Source organism: Rhodnius prolixus, unplaced genomic scaffold, assembly GCF_049639745.1.
Source record: "Rhodnius prolixus isolate KJV_2025 unplaced genomic scaffold, Rpr scaffold_11, whole genome shotgun sequence".
Lineage (NCBI taxonomy): Eukaryota > Metazoa > Arthropoda > Insecta > Hemiptera > Reduviidae > Rhodnius > Rhodnius prolixus.
The window spans coordinates 107647-134605 of record NW_027411625.1 but is presented as its reverse complement, the minus strand read 5'-3'; the positions used below and the strand labels follow the sequence as shown (position 1 = coordinate 134605).

The 26959-nt window shown below is 33.4% G+C and overlaps 2 protein-coding genes across 2 annotated transcripts in view; one reads left to right on the top strand and one right to left on the bottom strand.

Moving 5' to 3' along the window:
- The window catches only part of LOC141459136 (uncharacterized), a 42524-nt gene extending 35477 nt beyond the window's left edge, over positions 1-7047 (bottom strand). Inside the window, exon 1 of the mRNA XM_074137782.1 lies at positions 6725-7047. The gene's annotated coding sequence lies outside the window, so the exon portion shown is untranslated. The remainder of the gene's footprint in view (positions 1-6724) is intronic.
- Positions 7048-11393: 4346 nt separating this feature from the next.
- On the top strand, positions 11394-26944 carry LOC141459524 (uncharacterized). Its single transcript, XM_074138694.1, has 14 exons — positions 11394-11635; positions 12441-12606; positions 13162-13370; positions 14801-15143; positions 15908-16020; positions 16615-16722; positions 18147-18300; positions 19223-19489; positions 20354-20571; positions 21342-21400; positions 21798-21951; positions 23560-23715; positions 25146-25329; positions 26409-26944. Exons 2-14 carry the CDS (start codon positions 12473-12475, stop codon positions 26620-26622), a joined length of 2313 nt encoding a protein of 770 aa, XP_073994795.1. The 5' UTR covers positions 11394-11635; positions 12441-12472; the 3' UTR covers positions 26623-26944.
- Positions 26945-26959: the final 15 nt, after the last annotated feature.

Below are 26959 nucleotides of genomic sequence, written 5' to 3'. Positions count from 1 at the left end.
AATTTGTAGTCCACTAGGCTATTAGGTAAAGTGTCTAATCACAAAACATTAACTCTTTTCAGGGTTACTAAGTTGAAAATCTCAAGTTTAATTTTTGGTCCAGAGTCTTTATCCTATATTTTAGTCTCAATCCTTCACAAAATATTTTGCTGCCAAACTTTGATTACTACAACAGTTTTTAATAAATATTTCACGAATTGTATTCACATATGTATTTAATTTAACTATGTCACGAAGAAAAAATATCTAATGCTTTACATTGTGCGAATTGTTTCTCAAAAAATAATTGGTTTGGTTATGACTACTATACTTATTATTGGTAGTTAATCATAAATGATTAATACAGCATCAACCGCGTCATATCAATTTACACACTAAGTACAAAGAAAACAATTTGTCACAAATTATGGGATACTTTTTTAAAAAAAGTAAACAAAACCCCTTTGAGGTCATTGTTTAACATACAGAATTCCCACGATGAAATCTCGGGTTCAAATCCTGCTACCGGCCCAGTTTCTCTTTTTAGGAACTTCCTACTGCTCACTATAACTCTGGTAATGGACAATGTGGTCTGTTACGAGAGACCACTTTCCGGACGCCAAGAGAGCACTTGTCTTTTTTGTAACCTTTGATTATTTAATTATCAAAAACAATAAGTCCCCCACAAGTAACCCCTGCAATGTGCTGCTATCTTGGGACAATTATTCGTACTTAAGATCCATTGTAATGTATGCGATAACAAATCAACAGCAACACAAGTGGTTTTGAACACTGGGATGTTTATAAAATTTGGGTCTGGTTAAATTAATACTTATAAATGTAGTAGAAATTTTTAAATTGGGAACATAGCCAAATAAATTTTACAAAATGGAATTTTATCAAAAATCAATTAAACTTTAAAAAAAATTTAATTTTGCAGTACTTCAGGAGAAAATAGCCGACAGAATAATTATTAACGTCTATTTCTTTAGACAAAAACATACATAATGAAAATAGAAATATTGAGAAAATAAAGACAAACTGCTTGTGATAGTCACGTTGCAGGAGAATGACATCACCATCAAACAACAATTTCACAATAAATAAAAGCACAATAATATTAGCAAAAATTAAAAAAAAAAAATCATTAAATCTCCTTAGAATTTCAGAAAACAAAAATAAAACAAATGCAATAGCAAATGTCTCCAATAAAATATTGAATTGGTTCAAGAAAAGAGAAAGGGATAAGTAAAAAAGAAGAACTTAGTATATTAAGTATTTGGGTCATGTGGAAAGGAACTTATTGAGGGGGTTCAGGCCCTACTCTAAGGACTGTCGCAGCGTTTAGTTAGTAAGCATTAAGAGCTCATTAAAGATTTCCCTTGACCCACTTCTATTTATCACAGCACGCTGAAATTGCACTAGTGTAATAAAGGTGTATGTGCCAATTTACAACTTAGAACTGATAACGGTCTTGATTTTATGGGTGCTAAAATGTTGTAAGGTTTGATAGTAGACCCAGTGGAATACAGAACAGTCATCAAGTTTCATTATCTGAAAGGCCGGCACACCAAACGAGACGATCGATAAAATGAAAGAAGTTTATAGTGATAGTTCCCCATCATATGATGTAGTCAAGAATGGGCAACGTTAATTCAAACGTTATCGGGCTTTGGTGCAAACAGCTTAAAATTCCAGGCTCACAGTACGAGGGTCGTTTGAAAATTCCGTGCAAAAGTAAAAACTACTTAATTTTTTGGGGTAAACCTTTTTTATTTTTCAACATAGTCTCCTTTTAGGCTTATACACTTCGTCCAACGCTGCTCTAGTTTGTTGATCCCTTCCGAATAATAGGATTTGTCCAAGTCTGAAAAATAGCCATTCGTTTCTGCAATCACCTCCTCGTTTGGATAAAATCTTTTTCCCACCAGCCATTTCTTCATGTTGGGGAACAAATAGTAGTCCGAGGGAGCCAAGTCTGGAGAATAGGGGGGATGTGAAACGAGTTGGAACCCTATTTCCATTAATTTTGCGACCATAACTGCTGAGGTGTGAGCTGATGCGTTGTCGTGATGGAAAAGGACTTTTTTCTGGGCCAATCGTGGGCGTTTTTCTTGCAGCTCGGTTTTCAAACGGTCCAATAACGATGAATAATATGCACCAGTAATAGTTTTACCCTTTTCCAGATAGTCGATGAGGATTATTCCTTGCGAATCCCAAAAGACAGTCGCCATAATCTTTCCGGCCGAAGGAACGGTCTTCGCCTTTTTTGGCGCAGATTCCCCCTTGGTAACCCATTGTTTAGATTGTTCTTTGGTCTCAGGAGTGTAGTGATGTATCCATGTTTCATCCACAGTGACGAAACGACGCTTAAAATCCTGCGGATTCTTCTGGAACAGCTGCAAACCGTCCTTGCAACACTTCACACGATTTCGTTTTTGGTCAAGCTGGAGCAATAGCGGCACCCATCTTGCGGATAGCTTTGTCATGTCCAAATGTTGATGCAAAATATTATGTACCCGTTCATTCGAGATGCCCACAGCACTAGCAATCTCACGCACCTTCACTCTTCTGTCATCCATCACCATATCATGGATTTTATCAATGATTTCTGGAGTAGTAACCTCAACAGGGCGTCCAGAACGTTCAGCGTCACTTGTGCCCATATGGCCACTCCGAAAATTTTGAAACCACTTATAAACTGTTCTAATCGAAGGTGCAGAGTCACCATAATGTTTATCAAGCTTCTCTTTAGTCTCCTGAGGCGTTTTGCCTTTCATAAAGTAGTGTTCAATCAACACACGAAATTCTTTTTCGTCCATTTTTTGAAAATCACTCGACTTCCTCGATTCAAACGAATGCCAAACAAAAAGAAATATACCGATCTGGCTGAAACTTGGTGTGTGTTCTTCCAAGAGATGCTACTAACTAAACATAACCTCGATACGCGCCAGTAGTGCTATCTCTCTGACTTTGCACGGACTTTTCAAACGACCCTCGTATTTTGGGACCATCAAAGAAGTATGTTTTGATGGATTTCCTAGCAAAGGGCACCATGATCACTGGGGCATACTACGCTGGGGGAGGCTATCAAAACCAAGAGACATAGCCTTACTCAGGTGTTCAAATTCGCAACGCACATGTTGCCCAAATGGAAAGCATATTCCTGTGGCCTTGAAATTCTCCCATATCTCCATTATTCCACGTACCATCGGACTTAACCACCTCTTTCCAAAAATGAATTTTCCAGATGATTTCAAAAGTCACAACGTGCCTTTTAGAGCAATCTGGCGACTTCTACAAGCGAAGTGTTGTACAGTTGCTTAAAGAAATGGGAGAATTAGTTTAGAAATTTTTATTTTTTAAATAAAAGTTGTGTAAAATAGAACGCTCCTATTGTAAATTTAAATTTGAAATTCTCTCTCTTATCTCTTATCTTAAGCACGTTACTGGAGTGGCACCACTGGGTGCCTTCTCCATTCATGATTTCCTTTTATTTCTTTTTTCTTTCACCATATTTGCTTGTTGCAACAACTGTTGCAGTGGTAAATTGCAATAAAAGATTTAAAAAAAAAAAAATTGAAAGATGAGTTATTTTTTCATTGCTTGTCCTATCTTCAAATGTTATATAGTCATATATATGGAACATTATTTAATATATAAATAATGGGAGGTATTAGTTTATTTGATCTCTTTAAAATAGAAACAACATAATGTATATTATTTATTATTTCACTATAAAAGCAATTAAAAGAAAATTCAATTATTGCAGACTCTTTGAAATATTCCTTTAAAATTCAATTTAACATAAATATTATTATTATTATCGAATGGTATGTAAAGGCATCCGTAGTTATAACTTCAATTCATTCCGGAATTGCGGTCGAGAACCAATTTGGTCGAGAACTGAAACAATTTATCCCATAAGAAATAATGTAAACTATGTAGTTTATTTCGTTTCTAAGCCCCAGAAATATGCCGTTTTACTGGCCTAATTTTTATATTTTATGTAAAAACATGTATCTAAACAAGAAATAAGATCTAAAAGTGTAAATATAAAAACAACTCGGCTCATCTCGGGTGTTCGAGTTCCAAATGTTTGTTTGGATTTCAGGACAATATTTTCTCGAATTTCTTGGTCAAGTTGTTCGAAAGTCAAGTCGTTCGAAAACCGAGGTACTACTGTATGTAGTTTTGCTTAGTAGCTTATCTTTTTTAATTTTTGTTTTTTTTTTCATTATTATAGTAAATGCTTGACTTAGATTGCTTTTTTTTTCTGTTGCTTGACAATATTCTAATGACTAGAATTTTTGTTTTGTTTTCTTTCTTTTATTTATTTTATTATATTTTAAGAAATGTATTTTTATTTTAAAGTCTAATTGTGTATGCTGTGAACATTTCTGTAATGGTTTGTAAAAACCTAAATGTAGATAAAAAAAAATTTATAGATCTAATAGTGAGAAATGTATTACGTGAGTGAATGAAACATCTTAGAAAACAGTTTAGAATAAAATCTTAAAATACTGAAAAATCGATTTAGTAAAGAGGTACTTATGTGATAGACGTTCATGTAAGTTGAAGCACTATCGAGGGGTTAGAAACAATACCACTTCAGTACTATCTTTACTTGTCGTAAAGAGGCGACTAAAACTAGAAGAATTTCTCCTGTCACTAAGGTTTTGGCGCTCTAGGCCAATCAAGTTCAGAACCCTTTTGTTTTTTTAAATCTGATATGTACTCGACTTGCTTTTACAAATTTTCTCAAGGTTTTTATTTTTCAAATTCCAAATATTTGAAACATCATTAGTTCCAAAAAATAAACACATTGTAAAACCGTGCATTATATAGAAATGACACCGTAGGAATAGTTTCCAACTCTTTCCCTATAAATTAACTTTTCTATAAAAATAATTAAGTTTATGTAAGAATTCAGTAAATTGACTTTACCAGTTAAACTACTTTCAACAAACTATGAATTGAAGCAACACACTTTTGCTCAGCGATGAATGTACGTTTAGTACGCAATTATTTTAAACAGTGTATCAGACTTAAAGATAAATTGTCGTTAAATGAATATAATCACATTTTCATCGATATACAGGGTGATCCATTTAAAACGCACCAATCGCTAATAACTTTTTAGGAAAGCTGGAATCCGGAAAAAACATTAAACAAAATATTTTTTTTTGTCTAGTTTTCAAATTTTCCACCCCGATTTTCATTTTTGGCGGAGTTACGGCCAAAAAACTGGTTTTGGCTATGGTTGTGAAAACGACATAAAAAATTGTGAAAAATGACTTAAACCATGGGGAAATGGTTTGATATCCCTAATATTTGTTGAGAAATTGAAGATCAAAATTACAATTTTATCTATTCGTGAACGGTTTTCAATATTAATTTTCCACCAGAAATACACGTTTTGGGAGGTCTAGTAATCAAGAGCGTGGCTTTGTAAGTGGGAGTTCCCCAGTTCACACGCGGGATTCGAACTGGGGATCTCCCACTTACAAAGCCACGCTCTAGACCACTAGACCAACACCATGGCAAGATATTCTTACCGCAAACAATGTCGAAATCTCTACAACAAACTGATTAAAATGTACCTCTGATCATGGTTGTGGTCAAGGAAATAATAAATGTGCATCAAAATACATAAAATCAAAGATATTATTCAGCACTGAGGAGCTAACCATATTTAGGATTAGACTTCTCTGCTCCTCAACAACCTTTGTCAAATTAATGGTTACCTATTTGCCGAAATTATGGAAGACGTTCAAAAGATAAAAATGTAAGTGCTAGGAGACATAAGTTTTTTTTATTCCTGAGTATTTGATTTATTTCGGAGTGATTGTAATAAACGGTAGATTTTCTAATGATGGATGAAAATTTTTGTACATCAGTATAAAAAGCTTATTTCTTTAGAAACGATGTGACACATTCATAATCAATGCTTACTTAATCTGCTTATTTCCGCTATTCACTTGTTTCATTCTTTTGTCTTGATGCCCCCTCCCGTTTCTTTTCAATTCAATTACATAATTTTTATTTTATTAGGGATATTTGCTGCGTGATTTGTTTTGTTATTATTATCATGTTTTTAGAGAATCTAAGACTTTAGGTACATATTTTTGTTTAAGACTGGATATGTATTTTAATTTTATTTTTGCAAATTAATATTAATAACTTTTATTGGCATATTAAAGTATTGTTTACATGCTGAAGATAATATCCAACTCTTACGACGTGATTATCAAAAACCGTTAAGCCTTAATGTTTTGTACATTACTTTTTTTGAATTATAATTATTTAATGATTTAAGGCGCGTCAACAACTAAGGTTATTGGCGTTACACAGGCAACACTGCCCATCACCGGACAGTGAACTGCAAGAAACTCCTAAATCTAAGGGTCAGCAGCTGGATTCGAACCAGTGATCTACGCGTTGGAATCCAGTATTTGCTAACCACTTAGCTAATCCATCCCCTTTCAGGGAATATTGATCTCAGGGATGTTCCAGAGAATCTCTTATACAAACGTATAATAGTCACGCTATTTTCATTAATATTTTTTCATTGTAGTGAAAATATATAATATTGAAGTCTACAATCTTTTTTAGCACAAATTTTAAGTTTTAATAAAAATTATTAATGAAAATTGCCGTAAGTAATATTTGTATAAGAGATTAAAACTATATTTTTGATTTAATTTTGACTTAATAAAATAGTAAAGTAATAAAGAAAGCTTACCTAAATATACGTAGAAGACATGGAGCGAGTGAAGTGTGTGCTGAGGTTGACGTGTTAGGGAAATGTTGACGGGGAACCCAATAGTTCACTTGAATTGAGAATAGTGGTGTTTTGTTGGTAAATAGGTTGGCATGGCAACCTATTCGGCCTCTAACCACCTAGTTCCTAGTTTCTATATTCGAAGAAATCTACTCTCTCAGTAGAGTTACATACACATACTCTCTCGTTACAAGCAATTGTTTACAAAGAAATCTTACTCATTCAGTGCAATCACTCTAATGTTCAATTTTCTTGAATCCTGATTTATACTTCAGCTAGAGCATGGTAAAAAAACAAAGAATGGTAAAAAAGCACTTACTAAAAAACTTTAAAAAAGTTGGTCTCCCCATTCTCATTTACTAATTACATTTTACAAAGAAACCTTGAATAAGCCACTCCACACTTCATCATATTTACCAAGCAATATTTATAACCTTGAAGTTACTGATTTAAAAATCTATATTGATTGCCGTTAATAAAAGGTAACTTTGCTTATTGTAAATGACTGAGATTTATTGCGGAATCTTTTGGAACGTTTAAAAACTATCAACTTTAGAATTTTTTAAAACCTTCATGGCACGAATCTCCTTAAAAATTATTACATTAAAAATGTAATTACGAAACAATAAATCAAATTGCGAACAATAGCGTTAGGAGGGAAGGGATTAGCTATGCGGATAGCATACTGTACTCCCACGCGGAAGTCCCGGGTTCGAATCCAGCTGCTGACTCTTAGATTTTTTCTTCCTAGGAGCTTCTTACAGCTCACTGTCCGGTGATGGACAGTGCTGTCTGTAACGAGAGAACACTGCCGGGGGCCGGCAGTGCACTGAAAAAAGCTCCGGGCGCCAATAACCTGAGATGTTGACGCGCCTTAAATCATTAAAAAAAAAAAAAAAATAGCTTTAGGATTGGTTCAGTGTTTAGCTTACTGGATTCCCACGCCTGATATCCTAGGTTCTAGTCCAGCTGCTAGCCAAGTAGATTTGCTCTTCTGAGAAGCTTCTTACAACTCACTATCCCGGTCATGGAATCATCTGTAACGGGAGAATACTGCTAAGAAACTGGTAGTGCACTGTAAAAACAAACTCTGGGCACCAATGACCTTAGTTCCATAAAAGAGATCCATTTCGAAGATTAAGTAGACTTAGAATTTCCTTGTAGAGATTCACAAATCAGTTCCAAATAGCCCTAATTCTGATAAGCAATCGAATCAAGGTTAAATGCACGCACAAGCCATTATGCCAATCGAGGAAGTTCAGAGTGGTGAGAGGAATCTTCCTAAAACTTTAGACCATAGAAAAAAAGGCAACCACTTTTTTGAGGACGACCCATTTTCAGCTGCAGATCCCATTAGAAGTTGAGTTCTGTGACCGTTTTTCCAAATTATCACGAAGAATTGCATAGACTTCAATAAATGCGCATATGCAGCGTTCTATAACATTTATTTGAAAATTTAGTCCAGAGAATTTTGATGACGGCATTTTTGAGGAAGTAGGGTGGTTAGGATTACTTCTAAAGAGTCATATTAGTGAAATGTACGGTCCTGTCTTGCTGAGATAACCAGTTTGTGGAAACTGAAATAGCGAAAAGTGTAGATTTTTCTCGTATTTACTTTTCGCGATTTTCTAATAAACTAATCTAGCTGAATTTAAATTTGTTTTCTCTCTACCAACTATTCATGTTATTTTTCCGTTTGTTCTAGGATGATTCCTGGGAAAGGAGTTTTTTGGGGAGGGGGAGGTATCTTTGATTTTATCCCTCGGTGCACGCATGCTTATTGAACCTCTGACCGGTTTCAGACTGCCATTTGTCATTAGAGATAGATTAATCAGTTCGGTGTAGATATTTCGACTACACTTATGTTATTAGTGTAATGTAGAGCAAGACAGTAATGTATGTGAACCCAAAAGTTCTACATCAAACTTATTAATTTACCACTGATAATGCATGAAATTTCGAAACCCTGGTTCGCGCCTTCACTAAGCACGTCCCTAATTAGATTCTTAAAAGTTTATTATTATTTTTTTGTTTACTTTATTTATTTTCATAACTGCAGTATATTTCTGTAATAAGTGAAGCTGATACAACATGATACATAGAATAAATACATGAATAGCATGAGGGGAGAATTCACCCATTCCCAAAGAAAACTCCCAAAGAGGAGTTCACTATTGTGCACTGGCACTTACTTCATTTAGAAGATCGCGTGGCCCTTCAGCCGTCTTGGAGTATTTCCAGGCAATGCAGTTAGTTGGGATACTAGTGGATTAGGATGTGAGGTGATTGATGTGTGGAATTTAATATAACGGAATCTTACAGCTTTTGAAACATAAGGAACAAGGAAATCTCGGTGCAAGGTAGAGTTACGGACATAGTAAGGACCATTTGCGATTCTACGGAGTGTTTTTGACTGGAAGGATTGGATTTTGTAGATATTTGAAGCTTTGGCTAAGCCCCAAAGTTCCATTCCGTATGATCAGGCAGATTTTAGTTTCATTGTGTAGATAAGTCGTTTATTGTTTTGTGAAAATCATTGTTTGTCAAGAAGTCTGGAGAGAAGTTTGAATCGTCTGTTTAGTTGTATCCGTTTGAGTCTAGTTTGTGGATTGCAGTCTTAAAAGTTAGATTTCGTTTTCTGCATCTGATCTTAGACTGTTTCTGGCTTCATCTCTTTTTTTAATTATTTTTATTTGGAGGGGTTCAGTAGTTATCGATTTATCGCGGGATTATATTGGTATCCAAAAAATTTTAATCGATTAATAAAATTGGAGATTCCATCTCCAATCTTGCTAGTTCATCAACTGTTTCTGGTTAATATAGGGTTCTACATATTACTGTTCGCCATGATAAAAACGCACTCTAATTGACTCAGAAATGTGAAACATGGTCATAAAATTGAATAAAATGGAACTTATAGTTTTTAGGAAGGGATTTTGCTAGCAGTAAGGGAGTGTTGAAAGCTAAAAATAATAAAAGTAGATGTTGGTAATTTCTATAAGCGAATGGGTCTGACCCCGAAATTATCACGCAATACTTTAGAAGTAAGATCGAGTAAATCCAAGGTCGCTGTATTACGCATATAAACATTATAAATTCCCAATGAGTACATCTTCGTTCTTATTATATTCGATGTCGTTAAATACCAAAAAGTAATAACTGTAATAGTACTAAACTGATATTTTTTTGATTACTCCATTAATGACGCCGTATTGATGAGGGAATCCTGAATCAGTGGTCCGAGGGTGAATTCTACCAACAATATTTCCTTTCAGATATACATTACCTAAAAATATACGTACTAAGGCATACTATTTGATTTCATTCAGCGAATCACCAAGAGTTTTACAAAACCATTTTTCAAGCATAAATTTATATTGCTTAAGGTCCAATTTAGAATTCGGTTTTGATGTTTGGTGCCCTTATACTCCTATTAAAAGATAAGATAAATTACTGACGAAGATTCTTATTATTATCTTCCGTTCACTGAGACCGGTGAAATTCAAATTAAGAAAACAACTCTAGAAATAGAAAAGTCAACTTTGAAAACAAGTTAGGTCCAATTTAGAATTCGGTTTTGATGTTTGGTGCCCTTATACTCCTATTAAAAGATAAGATAAATTACTGACGAAGATTCTTATTATTATCTTCCGTTCACTGAGACCGGTGAAATTCAAATTAAGAAAACAACTCTAGAAATAGAAAAGTCAACTTTGAAAACAAGTTAGGCTAGTTCAACAGATTATAACTTATATATATATATGTATTATAATTATTCTAAATACATTTCTGAACTCTTACTTTTTAAAGGTAGCTCTTTTAACTGTATGTTTTTGAAGAAATGTATTGGCTTTGTTAATGCATTAACAAAAATAATTTGAAGAAAAATAATATTTTGGACACTAAATAGCACTAGAGGTATCAATTCCAATGGGCAAAATGAAATGCTGTTGCAAAATATAGTTTTTAAAATTCACACAAGATTTCTGTCATCAGATACTGTTTTTTTATACTTCTTCTTCGACGCTTTTGAGACACATTGTAAATTTAACACGTCTTCAAAGTTGAGAAATGCTGTTATAAAGCACATTGGAAAATATTATCTCCAAATACAATAATATAATGGAACCCAGCAGTATCCTAGTCGTTGGTAGTTGAAACAGTAATTTTATTGGATACAGTTTATCAGAAATATTTATTTTGGATTCTGGAAAACGACAAATTTAAGACTGCAAAATTTGTTACTTCCGAGCAGTAAGTACATAGCGCTACATGTGGCAGACAATGTAACCGGACTGATTCAACTTACCTGCATAGCATTTACATATAACACACTCTCGATCATCTAGTATAACTTAAAATTACAACTAACAAAATTCAATATTATTCTAAAATTTTATCAGTTTTATTTGAAGTAAATGCATTAATCTCGAGACTACAACAGATTTTTTTTCCTACCGGAAAATTTGATTTTTTGAAGGGTAATAAATTTAAATGACTTTTCTAAATGTTTTTTACGCTAAAATGTTTTTAATCTAGCTTCAAATGTAAATTTTTTATTCAATTTAATAACTGGAAACACTGTACTAATCTTTACTGTTAAAAGTCGTTTGATCGATAGAATATAACGTTATGAAAGTGTGAATGGGTGTTCTTACAGCTTGAGTGTGATCCACAATGAAAAGATTTAACTCTACTAAGTAGCATATTAACTTAATTAACTATATTGATAATTGGGAACTAATTATTTTTCGTTTTTTGTTTGCAGTGGCGGCTAGTGTCTGAAAGATGTGCGATTTAGACAAAAAAAAAATAATTACCAGGATTCAGTTTTTGCACTGCTATTTCTAACAATGAGACAGTATTATTAAGGTGAGCCTTTTAGACTCCATCGAACTTTTTCAACGTACCGCAATTTAAAGAGTAAATCCATTCGCCTTTATCAAGATAATGGCTCTTTCTATAGAATGAATTGTCAAAGCCCTATCCAGGACCCCAATCCAAACCTCTTCGATAAATATATGATTTTTTTCTTTATTTATTAACCACTTCATCAGTTTTTAAAGTGAAACAAAACTCTTTTACAAGTATTATTTATAACTCAAACTTATGTTCAGTCTCAACTGAAGTCAAGACCAAATTGAAATAAACCACTTTTAATCAGAAGTGGTATGAAATATGAATTTTAAATTCTTCAAGAGCTTCTCGCTCTTGAATCAACCACTATTGAGTTTGAAAATTCTAACTCAAATTCTATTCTATTCTACTACAGTTTTTTAGGGCGTCGCCAAACGAAGAAATAGATACTAATAAGGTTCTGGAAGAAATGACGGCATGCATTTTTGTAATTAGTTTTATTATTGTGGACAATAATAAAATTGGACAATAATTGGGTTGATTTTAATGAAAAAATATAAACATTTATTAGGGAATTTTACAATAATACGACAGCCACTTTACTGGTTAATGGGCTCAAGGGAATCCGAACGTTACCTTCTTTAAAAAAAACATACTCGGATGAAAACTAAGACTTTTTATTCAACTCAGAGATGTAATACTAATGTCAACCATTTTTTAAGAATAAATACCAATTAAAAAGAAAATTTCATTATGTAAACTGCAGCAGATAAAGTCGTGTCACTGACCACAACAGTTTTTTTATTTTTAATTGTTTTAGATCATTTGCTGGTATATAAAACTGTTGGGACCATGGAGGAGCCTGAAGATAGAGGTTCTTTCCTTCCTGGAAGTCGAACAGCCTTGGTCTCACTAAAAGAGTTCTTCGACTTCTTGTACATTGCGTACCGCATCAGCCATGAACTTTGTGATAAAGATAAAGATAAGTATGTGTAGAATTTTATAGTCCTAAATACTACTAATCTAAACTTCTACGCAGGAGCACCGATTAAGAGGAGTCTAGGTACCCTCCTTTCCTTCCTACAAGATTAATAATAAAACCTCTCTTTCGGTACCTAATCTGTTGCGGTGCATTATCATTGCATAACATGGAAAAAACTTTTAAAGCTACAACTCAGTCGTTTATAAACTTTATCCTAAATAAATTTATTTCAATGCTTATCTGGTTTGGTCAAGAGTACCAAAAAAAATAGTCTTCAATTATTATTTATTTAACGATTATGTTTTTTTATACATAATTCACATATTAAACCGAAACCATCAGCCAAGCACTGTGAAATAATTTTTGTTACATACAAGATTCATAGAATAGAAAAGAGTGTATGTAACAAGAATGTTCAAAAAACAATGAAATATATAATTACCATCAAATAAAGCAATTCATTTAAATTAATATATTTTTTTAAACAAAATAATTGTTACATTATTGCTAGATAGCAGGGTAACTGATTATATGTACCTTTTTGTTTAAATAAAAATAGCATTGTATTAAAGAAACGTATTGGATGGGACGAATTGCGTGAAAATGCACTGATAGCTAGGCTATTAAGTGTAGCCAGATCTGATCTGAAGGCAGTCACTCTGAGCAGGACACAACCTGAAACTAAGGATGGACCAAATAAGACGCCAACGTGTACTGATGTCTGTAACTGTCAAGATTGTCTTTATGAATTTTACGAATCAGAGGAAGGTATTTATAATAAATTTTATATTTAATCAACGAGGGCCGCTGAATAGGTAAAGAGATAATTGTTACACTGTGTATGTTATACATAACAAGAGTTAGAAAAACAAGAGTAGATATAAAGTGAGGGTCCTAGCACAGAGCAAATGAGCCAGCCTCCTCACCAGCCATCCGAGCTTGTTTTAGCAACGCGTGCAGGTGGACAGGAGCAATAGAGGGGGAGGGGAATGCACACGGATAACTGGTGAGGAGCCTGACTCCTTTGCCCTGTGCTAGGACTCTCACTTTATATCTACTCGGCGATGCAAGAGTTCAAGCGTGCTATAGCTTGCCATGTAGGTTCGCAGTCTTAACACAACTTACCAATATGTGCGTTGTTTTTAGCCTTTCTTGGCATTGAGGGTACAGCGGTCTTCTTTCAGCATGCGTTCGACGTCTATTCATTGGTCTCATAAGTTCTTTACGTACTCGGGGTTTAATCTGAGGTTCTAGAATGTTAACTCCTTAACAAAAACTCGCAAGTTAAGTATAAGGGTTGATTAGACGACAAAAGGTTCACAATCAAATCTTATACTTGACTTTTAAAAAGTTTTTGTTAAGGAGATTTGATGATAGTTTATTAGAGGGCCTTACATACATGGGGCTAACTCCTCTCCCATTAGATGTACAGCGTCAAGACTCCTAGAAGGCACATTTACATTAAATTCTGAATTGAATGACACCTCATTCATTAAAATCGGTTAACGCGTTTGGGCTCTACGTTTTTACAAAAAAAAGTAACAAGAATAACAATTTTTGAAAACGCCGTTATTGTTCATTTTTGGGAATTTTTTTCTCGAAATCTATTAAATCCACGTTGTTGAAAAAAAAAAAAAATTACTCTTGTAAACGAGGATTTGCCTTGTACTCGTATTTTCAAGAAAATCTAGAAATTTAACCTTTTATAGGAAAAGAAGAAAAACAATTGTCAAAGTTGGGTGTTTTTCAACGTTACGCTTTTTCTTGCAGTTTTTGACGTTCAACCCTTGTAAAACTGTCCTACCGGACAGTTTTAATAAGTACCTCATTTTCTCCCAAAAGTTGATTTTGCATTAACATCCGCAGGGCTTTCAAAACGCTAGGTCTTCCATGAATTTATTGCTGAGAAAAGTAAACTTACCCACTTCAATATCTTCTACTTCTTATAGATATACCATGAGAAATCAACTGCTAAACTAGAGTCATTTAGGCAGGTGTTACCGCTTAAGAATTTCCTATTTGTATCTCGAAGGGTACTTCACTCAGAAATTCTATCCATTAGTGGGCCGACCAAGATACAAATAACAAAAGATATTCTTCGCAACACAGTTTTTTGTCTCTTTACTTAAGACCCTCTCTCCTTCCTCACAGAATATTTTTATTTTATGATTAATTCAGGAAAACAATGTTGATCCTAGGTGTGTGGTCTTACAGTTCGACAGAGGAATGTAAGAACAGTGCTCAGCCTTTGGGTGGTCTTCGAGTGAAAATAAATCGCAAAAACCATCATTGGAAACGGCTTTCAGCCACAAAACAATCTACCGCTAGCAAAACACCCTTGATTAAGTGGGTGTGCGATGTACTCGCCTCAATGGCTGCTGAGGTCGTGGACGAAGGTATTCTAGATTCAGTTCTGCCGTTCATTGTGCCCAACGCTTGTTCTTTACTCAAAACTGGAAACACTGATGGCTCCAAAAGAATTACATCAGACAAAGAGAATTTATCAATGAATCGAGATTCTACAATGGATTTAATGAAAGAGTAAATGAAATTACTTCTTTTCTTTTTTAAATATTTAAATTTTTCCAAAATATCATTTAATTTAACACAATTTCTTTTTCGGCACAGCCCATGCAGGGTCTTCAAAATAAATACATATTTTCCAATATGCTCTGTTTAAGCTTTTTACTCACAACTAACGGCTCTAAAAGCTATGGTCTTCTATCCAGTTAATTTTACAGACAATATCTGACGAGAATATAGGAAAAACTAAAATTGTTCTTAGTCTGATTGCCTGAGAATTCAATGAACGAGGGTAATGAGTTGTTCAAGGCAAAAAGCCTGGCAAGTGGGTCGCGCTGAAACCCTCATTAGAACCTCAACCCTGTTACAGCTTAAGATTCTGTTTTATTAGGGTAGCTAATCAAGAATATCGCATTGTAACTATGGGTGGAAGCTTCAGGCCAGAGTTTTTGATAGCTCTACTCGTCTTCACTTACAGACGTTTGTGGTTCTTTTTGCATTAGAAATGTACCTAATTTTTTTGACAACGATCGTATCATTCGGCCAAGAGCTTTAGTTTAAGCTGAACCCTCAGTTCATAAAACACGTTGATGTGGAAAGCTTTTCTATATTCAACTGTTACTGTGCCGTTGTTTGGTCCAATAATCATTCAGGACTTTAAAAAATTGTTTTGAAGAAAGCGATATCTTCTCAACACTTCTCAAATCAAAATGTTTGTGAAAAACTTTTAATTTTATTATTTTTAAAGTTACCATTAAAAAGAATATTATTTATATTTCCAGCAACGAAATAGATATACAAGTTTGCGATGAACTGAAGAAATCCACGAAAATATTTAAATGCCCTCAAGGAGTACTTTTGAAAAAAATGAAATATTTTGCTGGAGTAACTGCAGGTAATATTGCTTTAAATTAATGGGTACATAAGATAGAAGTCCATTTAGTTCATATAATTGTTTGTATGGAACCTAAATCTCCTGCATTTCCGTTTCAAATTCAGTGAACTTTCTCCCGCAATGAAAGTATGAGATACATACATCGAAATAAATATAGTCGGCTGGATGCGCTAAATGTAGTGAGGGTGAGAAGTCCTATACCATCAAGTTCTTCAATTTTGTTTTTACTCTGATGGGAGCCATCTTACTGGAACAAAACTTGTTCGCGTTTGATCAAAGCTATTATTGTGCTAAGCATTCTGTCTAGATTCTTTAGCCCATAGCTGTTGTTAAGTCCATTGCGAAATTATTCTTGATGTATTATTTCTTCGTAGTTAAAAAAATAAAAAACGCCCGTTTCGAGATTGAGATATCATCGGAACTTCATGCTTTGAAATTTCATAATACGTTGGGCACGCTATAGATCTCATTCAAAATCAGAAATGCTTCCTAAATGAATACTGTTTTACAGCACTCCGTGTTTGTTTACAATATGCTTATTATCTCTGCATCTTTTTAATTGCACTGTTTATGTATAATTTTTAAATAATGTAGGTCAAAAGTTAGAAGATATGGACATTTCAGTACACTGTGATCTCTCCACATTTGAATGGCTAATGCGCTGGGTTAAATCTGCATCTAAAGAAAATTTGCCAACTTTAAGTAAGATATTATTTGATTTTAAAAATAGACTTACGTACTTATTATTACTTTCACTTATAAGTCAAGCTGTAATTATTATAATTTACTTTAAAATTTACTTAATTTGAAGTTTACTGTAGTTGCTCTAATATCTCAACAGTGGCATAGCCTTCTGCTGTTTCGACGGAGCGCAATCTTTTTTTGTTTCTGGCACACTACTCAATTAAGAGACAATGAATCATTGTCAAAACCAGTAGTCCTTATGAAACCCCAATCAGGTTTTTGGCCGTAACTCCGCCAAAAATGAAGATAGAGCATCGGAGGTGGAAAATTTGGAAACTAGACCAAAAAAAACATATAGTTTACTTCGTGGGTTTTTCCGGATTTCCGCTTTCCTAAAATGTTATTGGCGATTGGTGCGTTTTAAATGGACAATATATATCATATTATATATAAATATTATATGAAATATGTATATATTTTATATGTAGCTGTGGCATTGTATTAATGAAGTGCCATGGTTGAGGATTTGACCTATATCCGCAGAATACCAACACTTTTCTCATTGTTAATTGTACACAATTTTTTTTAATGGGGATTCCAGACTTTAGCACTTTTTTCAAATAAGCTTTTAATACTAAAGTTATAAGCATTTTATAAATCTGTAAAGGTACCGACTAAATAGTTATTGTAGACGAAAGTGTCAAATATGTGACTGCTATGGGAGCAGTAATTGGATCTATTGTGCTGTAGCCTCGCCTAAAACCATGCTGAAAAGGAGGTGTTCTATTTTCAGATTCCATTCACCATTCTGGCCTCGTCTTTATTAACCTTTCAAATTGTTTTTTCAACACTGGCTGTTCAAAGATTGTACTACTGGGTTTCAGAATGAGCAAGATAATTTGTTCCAGTCCTTTGGCACATAGTTTCTTGTCCAAATATTGTTAATATTGAGCTAATATTTCTTTAGCAGCTTTATGTAAGCATTATACCAAAAAACAGTACCATAATATTTCATTTTCTAAACAACAATTTCTCTCTCTATTAGGAAGTTTTGTGATAAATTTATAACTACAAAATAGTTCCCCATATATTTCTGTCTTAAATTGAAAATATATTTATTCTTACAATTGAAATTTTCCAGTGATTTCTTTCACAGTGAGACAACTCCCTACATGTTTTCTCCCTCAGTATTATTTATATCTATAACATCTGATAGAGGATTTTCTCCTTCTGCTTATTAATGATTAAATAAAACAAATTAAAACAAAAGTCGACGACACAGAGATATCCGTTTGATTCACAAGTGGAGACTCACTCCGGCTATAACTACTTAAAAACAAAAATAACCACGCTACGCCACTGTTGCAGATTAGTATTAAGGATAAAATTAAATCTTTATATTTGTGAGATTCTTTATAAAAATAATTTACTTTATATTGTAGGTATTGGCAACGTGATACCAGTTCTAGTATCTGCTGCATTTCTTTTGATGGAACCGTTAATTTCAGAATGTTTGATGTTTTTGAAACAAAACATAGACGACGTTATACAAACAACACCAACACTTTCTTGTTTAAATGATAGAACACTTGGAAGGTGCGTCCACTACTTCGTCAGATTGTGAACAAATATATTATTTTAGAAATTTAGCAACTGGCCATTCTGATCTTCTGGAGTTGGCAATTAAACAGAACAACTTAAAGGGAATGTATTCTACTGCTTCTTAAAAAAATATTACCAAAATTTAATATTTAATTAGGTACTAGTCTAAATATAATTTTCATAATTCTTTTTAAATTTTAGCGGTGATCAGTGCTTACTAAAAACTGTGGCGCCTAGAGATCCATTACAAATTCAAAGTATTATTACAGTATCTTACTCCCCCTAAGTAGAATTGTATTCATGCAAATTTTATAAAAAGAAATATCTTCTTTTTTATTGTGTCTGCAGACTGCTGAACAATAACATTTTCTTTTTATAATATATTATTACAATACTCCCACAACGTCCATATTTATTTGTGGGTAATACGAGGTTTCGAATTTAATTAGTAAAGTAAGAGAAAATCGTGTGTTCACACTACATTCTATAAAATTCTGACCAACGTATATAATTTTTTTTTTTGTAATGCAGATCGCTGGTCTCAGATTTAAGAAGTACTGTTCTAGACAGGTGTCAATGGTGTTTTACTTAATATTGTTTAAATATTAATGGCTGTTTTAGTTAAAAGAAAAGAATAATTATTTATTATTGATGCACAACCTTACTGACAGACCCAGAATTGTTTTCATTGCTTCAGTGTCAGATCAGAAATAGATTCATTCTAATGAATATGGCGCGCTAGGTAGTTGAACGTAAAGCCCGCAAGAAAAAGTAGGCATTACTCTACTTTACTGCTCAACTTCTATTGCTGAAATGATTTGAGAAGTCAGTAATGTTGGACAAGATCATAATTTATGCAAACGATACAACTCATCTTAAATTATTTTCATAAAATATTTGTTTTTTCTCTGCATAGATTATCCGAATTAATGACTAACATTGAAGTAGAATCAATTAAAGACAAAAAGGATAAGATCCATTCTCGACTCTATTGTAAAATGATTCTTAATTTAGCTAAGAAAGTGCCAGAACCAAGTAGAGGACACTATTCATCCATAACAAAATTATACCGTTGTGTGGCATGTGACCAACTATTACATGCAGATTATGGCAGATTTATTACATGCTGCAATGACAATCTGCATGTAGACAACAATGGGCAAATGCAGTCTGATCATCAACTGTAAGTATTTTGCATTTATTTATAACAGAATAATGCAGGCAGGGTTTAGTTTAGATTAGTGCTCTGGATTAAAGTCGCTGGGGGCTGGTTTCAAGTCCAATTGGTTGTCCTTAGATGTTCCCTTCCTGATAGCCTCATCCAGTTCCCAATCTGGTGATGGACAGTTTGTCTTATATGAGAAAACCGAAGGTCTGTCATTACACTGAAAAGTTGTCACCAATGCCCTTGTTGAAGAGCATTAAATGTCAATAACTATTAAATTTAAATACTCCTTTCATATCGCAAATATTTCCGAATATCCCTCGTACACAGAAGATCAGGCAAAATTGCGGTGTTTTAAGATATCGTCTCTAATCTTTGAAGAGCCCCTCGACCTAATTGGTGTTACTTATTCAATCATTTCTTAATCTTACATAAGACATATGCTTCTTCTAATATTCACGGCCGCCAGCCATCCAATCTTAAATAATTCTCTCTTTATCATTGCATCCACACAAAGTTGAAAAAAAATATATTTTTATTTACAGCAACAAATACAACCTTCCTCCAAAATAAAGATTTAGCTTAGTGGTTCTGAGAATCAGGAAGTGATTGTTCGGCTGCCCTTAGATTTTATTTCACCTTGCGGCCTCTAAAACTCACTATCCGTTGATGACAGTGTTGTCTTTGTTTAGGTGGCCGGAAAGACGTTCAGAGCACTAAAAAGGCTTCGAGCGCGTTAAATATATGATCAGGAGCAGTTATCCCAAATCGAATGTGATTGGAGTAATTTTATCGAACCACATTCGATTTGGATTAACGTTAAAAAAAAATTCTAAAAAATTATTTTACACTAAAATTATGTCTTTTCTTTTACAAATTCAGCGATCCAGAATGGAATTTAAATGAATATATAAAAGGTTTAAAAATGGAGCTGAAAACGTGGAGAAAAGTTTATTGGTGGCTCTGGGGACTGTGTCATTATCTCAACTGTTCCCACTGCTCGGCCTACTACCCGGTGAACAGCTCGCACTGGTGTTCCTACCATCCGCAGACAGCTCAATTCCCACACGATGACCAAGGAGAAAATACAACTAAAATTGGTAAAAATAGTACCAAAAACTATTATAATCCGAAAACAAAGAACACCCTACTTATCTGAGAAGTTTCAATCCCCTATTAAATTGAGACTCTAGAGCAGTGGGTTTTAAGGCCGCTGGGGCTATAGCTACGTACATTACTAAACTGTGGTGTAAAATATATTTCACAGCCCTGAAAATGACCTAGTCCCGAGGTCGGAAGCTTGTCAAAATATAAATACAAAATTATTACAGAAATTAGCTATAATCTTTCTTCCTTCTGAAAATCTGTAATTTGAAACATACAAAAGTCTTGTGAATGTTTTCACAAGATTTTTTTTCGTTTCATGTGCGTCACTGTGAAGTACATGTACCATTTACCTATTATAAAAATTAATTCTATAAATTCTTAAATAAGATGAAAAAATAAATGCCAGTTTCAGTCATGATAAACTTGATTATGCCGAGCTTTCGACCTAGGTCATCTTCAGGGCTAATTTACAATGCACTATTTTACATCATTAGAGGGCTGGTGTGTCTTCTGTCTTGTCTGTTCATGGACTGAGTGTGTGATACTATGATAAAGTTTATCATGACTGAAACTGGCATTTATTTTTTCATCCTATGAATCAGTCACCAAAAATAATGAACAGTAATATAAATTCTTATTTTACGGGTACCATAGATTTTTATTTAAATTATTTTCTAAAATTAAGTTTTAAAACGAATTAAGAAATAATAGTACGCCTGCCAGTAACTAATTTCTCTTATTTATTTATATTAATATTTTTCAGGAAAGCACATGTGCTGCGGAGAAAAAACGTATAGATTTGAAATCTTTCCTTCGTCAAGAGTAAGTAAACATATATATATTTTTTCAAATATCTTTCTTCTCTTAACAGCATAACATAGCTGAAGTATTTGAAAACTAACTATAATTTTCTTTTGTATTCGGCAATTGTTCATTAATATATAATAAAGTATAGTTTTAAAACAAACAAATATAGAAATGGCTGAATGGTGAAAAGCCAATGCCAAAAAAGAAACACAAAAGAATACAACTTAAAAAGATTTAATTTATGATTGCATGAAAGATAATAACCGTTTTTTGATGACCCTATCGACAAAAAAATAACGGTGGTTGCCATAGGGGAAATATATCTCTTACTTATAACTGACCTAATTAGTCACAATGCTTTAGTCACAAAATCAAGAATTTGCTTTATGTTTTTAATTTGTAATCATTTCAGGGTTGTCAGTATAGATCCCATTCACCTCGGATGGAAGGTCATGCGGAGAAGATTGTAATGATTGTTAAAAAACAGGAGTCGCTGATATGTCTTTCTCCACCGAGACTGGGGTACTACAATGAAATTATCAAGATCACACGAGTTCGAGTGGAAGGTGATGCTTCAACAATTATAGAATTGCCAATAAGTCTAGATAGAAATATTTTTCCACCTTAACTAAGAACATTAGAGCTATAAATCTAGTTATTTATTGTGCCACTTTAAAAGGTTGGTCCCACGTAACCGCAAAAAAATAAAAATAAATTAATAATAATAATACTGTTCTATGTAACATTCCGGAGCTGCAAACAAATCAAACAATAAGCTTGAGACAAAACAGCTTAAGCCCTTTCCATAATCAACCAGTTCCGAACAAACGTCCTGAACCTACTCTCCCTTAAACTGTGTTCAAAAGATGTGTGTGTTTCACCCATTATCTCACAAGCTCGACAAAGAAGGGGATCCTTTTGCAAGGGATACACTGGTCTTAGAATTTATTTACTGGATTCACTTCTCATCACTTGCCACTAATTTTTTCTTTTTAGTCGAATCGCATGAAATTTTCAAGAAATGTGGTGAGATCCATTCATATCCATAGGTCACTTTACCTCTATTACATTTTTGAAAATAATGGCGGTCAGAACGCTGATCAAAGGCATCTACTTCGATTACACACAGGTACGATTAGGAGCAGGAGATCATGTACTCTTGTTTTTTTCTAATAGTGACTCGGACCCTCCTGAAGGGTCTCAAGACTATCTCGATTTGTGAATACGAGACTTCTCGACATTATAAAATCTAAAGATTAACATAATATCGGTTTGCAAACATCAGTAGCATGGGGATGGATTTTAAAGTCCATTTAGTAAAAATAAATTAAAAAAACCTTACAACTCGCTAATGTAATCCGTGATAGCATGCATGCTTTTTAACAGTTTCGGACTAAGCAAATCAGCAAGTGTAGATCTCTCAAAAATCTCTACATCAAACAAATGAATTAACACCTGATGATGGTTGACGGAAGCTAAAACAAAACATGCGGATAAACTCAAGTGATATTTTCTAGCACTGCGGACCTACCTACATTTTCAACGATATAACTCGTTATTTTACACCAATTAATTATGAACTATCCGTTTAAAAAAAAAAAAAGAAAAGAATTTTGTATCAAAATATCAGCTTTCAACTTTGTCTTGGAATGGAATAAATTTAATTTATACTTTCAAGATTACATGTACGGACATCAGATATAATTTCATCAGGTGAAAGCTTTGTAATTTCAAGCTATGTACATTATATCACGTAAAAGCACATTCTGAGAATAAAAAATTATTTTTTTATTTAAAAATCCTAATGCAAAAAGGAAGTAGTTTATCAAGCAAACTAGTTTATTTGGATTTTATTTAACTGAATAGAACTGTTCAAGTTGAAATTTTTCAAGATCTATTTTTACATAAAAACCATATTTTTCCTCTTTTTTTTTTTTTAAAAAAAGTTGCAAGATAGGTAATAAAAATGCTAGATTTACTTCATGAAAAGTTGGAAGTAGATAGTTACAAGTTTACAAAATGATAAAACTTGAAAATTTGAAAGCTTTTTTATTTATTTTTTAATTTTATTTAAGTAAGGTGTTTGTATAATTCTTTCGCAAGTAAAAATGTTTGCTTATAAGTGGCATGAACTTCCAAATGTCCTACAACCTCATTATTCTTAAATTTTATAGATAAAGAAATGATGAAAACCACGATCATTGACAACGGCAGTCCAGGATATTTCAGCTTAGACTTGTTCTCTAAACGTGCTACAGAAAAATTACTAGGGGCTGCCAGTTTAGATGACTGCATTGAGTGCGTAGATCGTGAGAAGAACGATTTTCAAGGTTAGTTATGGAGACGCCCATTCGGTTATTCTTGAGCTTAAGTTTCTAAAACTAGCAGTCAGATTTAGTAATTATTGAAGAAATTGTACAGCAATAACAATAGAATTGTGCCAGAACATTGTAACATTGATATAAAGAGGAAAGATACTCTAAAAACCATGGGCCATAAAATATGATATTCATTTCTTGAATTAGGCTAATTAACAAACCTTACAAGTGTCTCTTTTTATGGACCAAATCATCTGCGCTAGAATGTCCTGTTTCTACTAGAACAGTGCTTCTTAATTTTTTTGCGACCGCGACCTCTTTTTAAAGTAAAAATTTCCTTGCCGACCTCATTAAATCCTAAAACCTAATTTGTAAGTCGATTTAAGGTCATCTACACACTTTTGTCCATGAATAAACTCAGTAACTTTAACTGCTACGGGCAATACAAGTTCCTCACCAATTGTAAAAGGTTTTTTTGCTTTCGCTGTTAAAAATGATGCTTCTATGATGCTAATAAGTATTTTTCCTGGACCGTAGCATATTTTTCAAATTAGTTTTTTTTTTTTAATCTCCTTTCAAAAAGCCTCTCAAAATATTTGACTATTTTATTTGAGTGGGTAGGATGCTTCGTTTCGAAATGCCTTTTTAATTTTGTGGGCTTCATGCTTTCATTAACCAAAGTTTCGTTAAGTTCCGCAGATTAAACAAAGCGGTTGCTGTTTATCGTGAAAATTATTAAAAGTAAACCCGTGTTGCAGAATGTTTCATTGTATGTTCTTTTTTTGGACGAATTGGTTCGTCCTGGCTTTTTTCTTCTATTTTCGACTTATTTTCCGCTGTACTCGAAGTCGCTTTAATTTCTTCTTTTTCGGATTCACATTTCTTATTTAGCCACTTATCAATTTTAGAGTACAAATTCAACTAAAATAAATCGTAAATAAGTAAGGATGTTTTTAATTAGTATGAAACGTAGAACTCTATAGCCATTAATATTTACTATGTGTTTGAAAGATGACAATGTGATTGGGCGAAACCTAAACTCCATTGAAAAGTGTTCTGTCACAGAACAACAAACTTACTTCATTTGCACGATATCTTTGATAGGATCACTACAACATATGTATATCCCCACTACTTCCTGAACGTTCGTAAGTTACTGAAGTAAACCAAAAAACTTGTTTTTTCTATTTACTTGTTACTAAAATGTTAATAAGTGAATTAATTTATCAGGTCACAATATATTTCTGCGACCCCCCGAGGGGTCGCGACTCATAGTTTAAGAAGCACTGTACTAGAAGATTCACTTTAATTAATTCGATTTTTCAGGGTCTCTATTTATCAAAAAACGGTTCTAAGAATTTTTTTATTTTGTGTTTTTTATAAATATTTGTAAATTAGCTTATAAGACTGTACTGTACAAGTAAAACTTAATATAATTGCAGATCCTGAAAGTTCTGAAAACAAGGTTGAACAATTGTACGATGATTTTGCACAAGAATATGCATCGATTACTATGGATAGTTCTAGTCAGTCAGAAGAGGATGACATTACTGACGAATCAACTCACAACAAAGGAAGAATGCATAAAATGGGTAGTTCGGAGTGTGGGAAGACAAGTTGGTCGAGGTAAACTTTTTTCTTCATTAAACTTATTTTAATTGCAATTAAGTTCCCGATCAGCGAGAAGGTGAAGTAACATACTTCCGAAAGCCTGAATTTATGCATCTAGGCCTAAAAGACTATTGCCAGCTTACCTATCCCTTTCAAGATATCAATCTTTAGATTAAACCCCTTCCTTTTTACATCCAGCGGCCGTCTGTGTAGAATCGCCTGGCATTTCTTCATACTCTCTCTGTATAAGAATTTGGAAAAGCTTGATAAAGCTTTACTTAGAAGCAAATCTATCTATGCAATCTTTGATTTCTTGAAACAAATGGGAGACGGCATAGATGGACGACTCTGACAAAATCTTAAAGAGTAGTACAGTACGAACAGATATTACCGCCACCCAATTTATAATAAAATCAATTTTGGCCTTTTATAACTCTTATGAATACTTTTTATTCATACAAAATGTAGCTCTTTGTAATTGACTATTCTAAGCCACCTTTCGATTAACTTTTAGTACTGATACTATTTCTTGAGTTTGGAATAAAGTATTTTTGAAATTTCCTCTCGCCAAGAAGTGTCATAAACTGAAACAGAAGACGAAGTTTGGTTGTAAAAGTTCATTGCCATCAAAATCTTGGTTTCAGTCCTATCAAATAGTGAAAGCCGAGCGTTAACTTGTAACTTTTTTACGATTGGCAAAAGCTGGATAACCGCTGGGCCATTTTTTAGCATATTCTACTGTTGGCGGTGAAGTACACTGTTCAATTATAGAAATAGTTTTTAAATAACCCTACTTACATAAAAACCTATCGTTTTTGCTTCAAATTATTTTCATGGAATTTCATTTTGGGATGACTTCTTGGACGTAGTTAAAACTAGAATGATACCAACTAAAATTCAAAAGTTCGAAGCAAATGTGTTCAGTAGTTCCTTGTACGATAAAGTTGTGTGACTTTCCAAATAGATTTGTTTTTAACACTACATTTTAAAAACTGTAAGAGAAAAAAATTCATAGGAATAGTAGTTATAAAATTCACACATCACATTAGATTAAGTGTTGTTGAAAGATATCATTTATAGACGTACTGTTGCAGAAGAGAAGTCTATTCTGAACGTTGGATACCTAAATTACCAGTGAGATTTAACCAGGACAATCTACGAGATCGGGAAGAGAGAATGGTAGAAAATTTTGTTAAAACACTTACAAGGAAAGGAAACGAGCTGAATAATATGCCTGTAAAATTTCATTCACAAGTACAACACATTGGCCGCCATTCTTGGACTAGTTTCAAAACAGATGCGTGCTAACAGTCTACATACCTTTTAAACGTACAAAAAATGCAATTCTTTGTCCTAATTATCTACAGGTGTATGTATATGTAGGGACTATCGATAAGAAATGTAACAAAGAATTCAAATGCAATCTTTCAACAAGTAAGTTTTTATTGGCCCTCTATACGCATAAAAATGTTTTAAGCGCATGGTTCTTAATTCAAATAAACCGCTAAATCTTGCGTTTTTATGGTTCAGTAAGAAGATACTTTGGATTTACTTTTAATGTGCTATTTCAATGAATTATACGAATTTACCATGTATATATAATTAGCGAAATGCAATTTGTTGCTAAAAATCGGAGTTTCAAGAA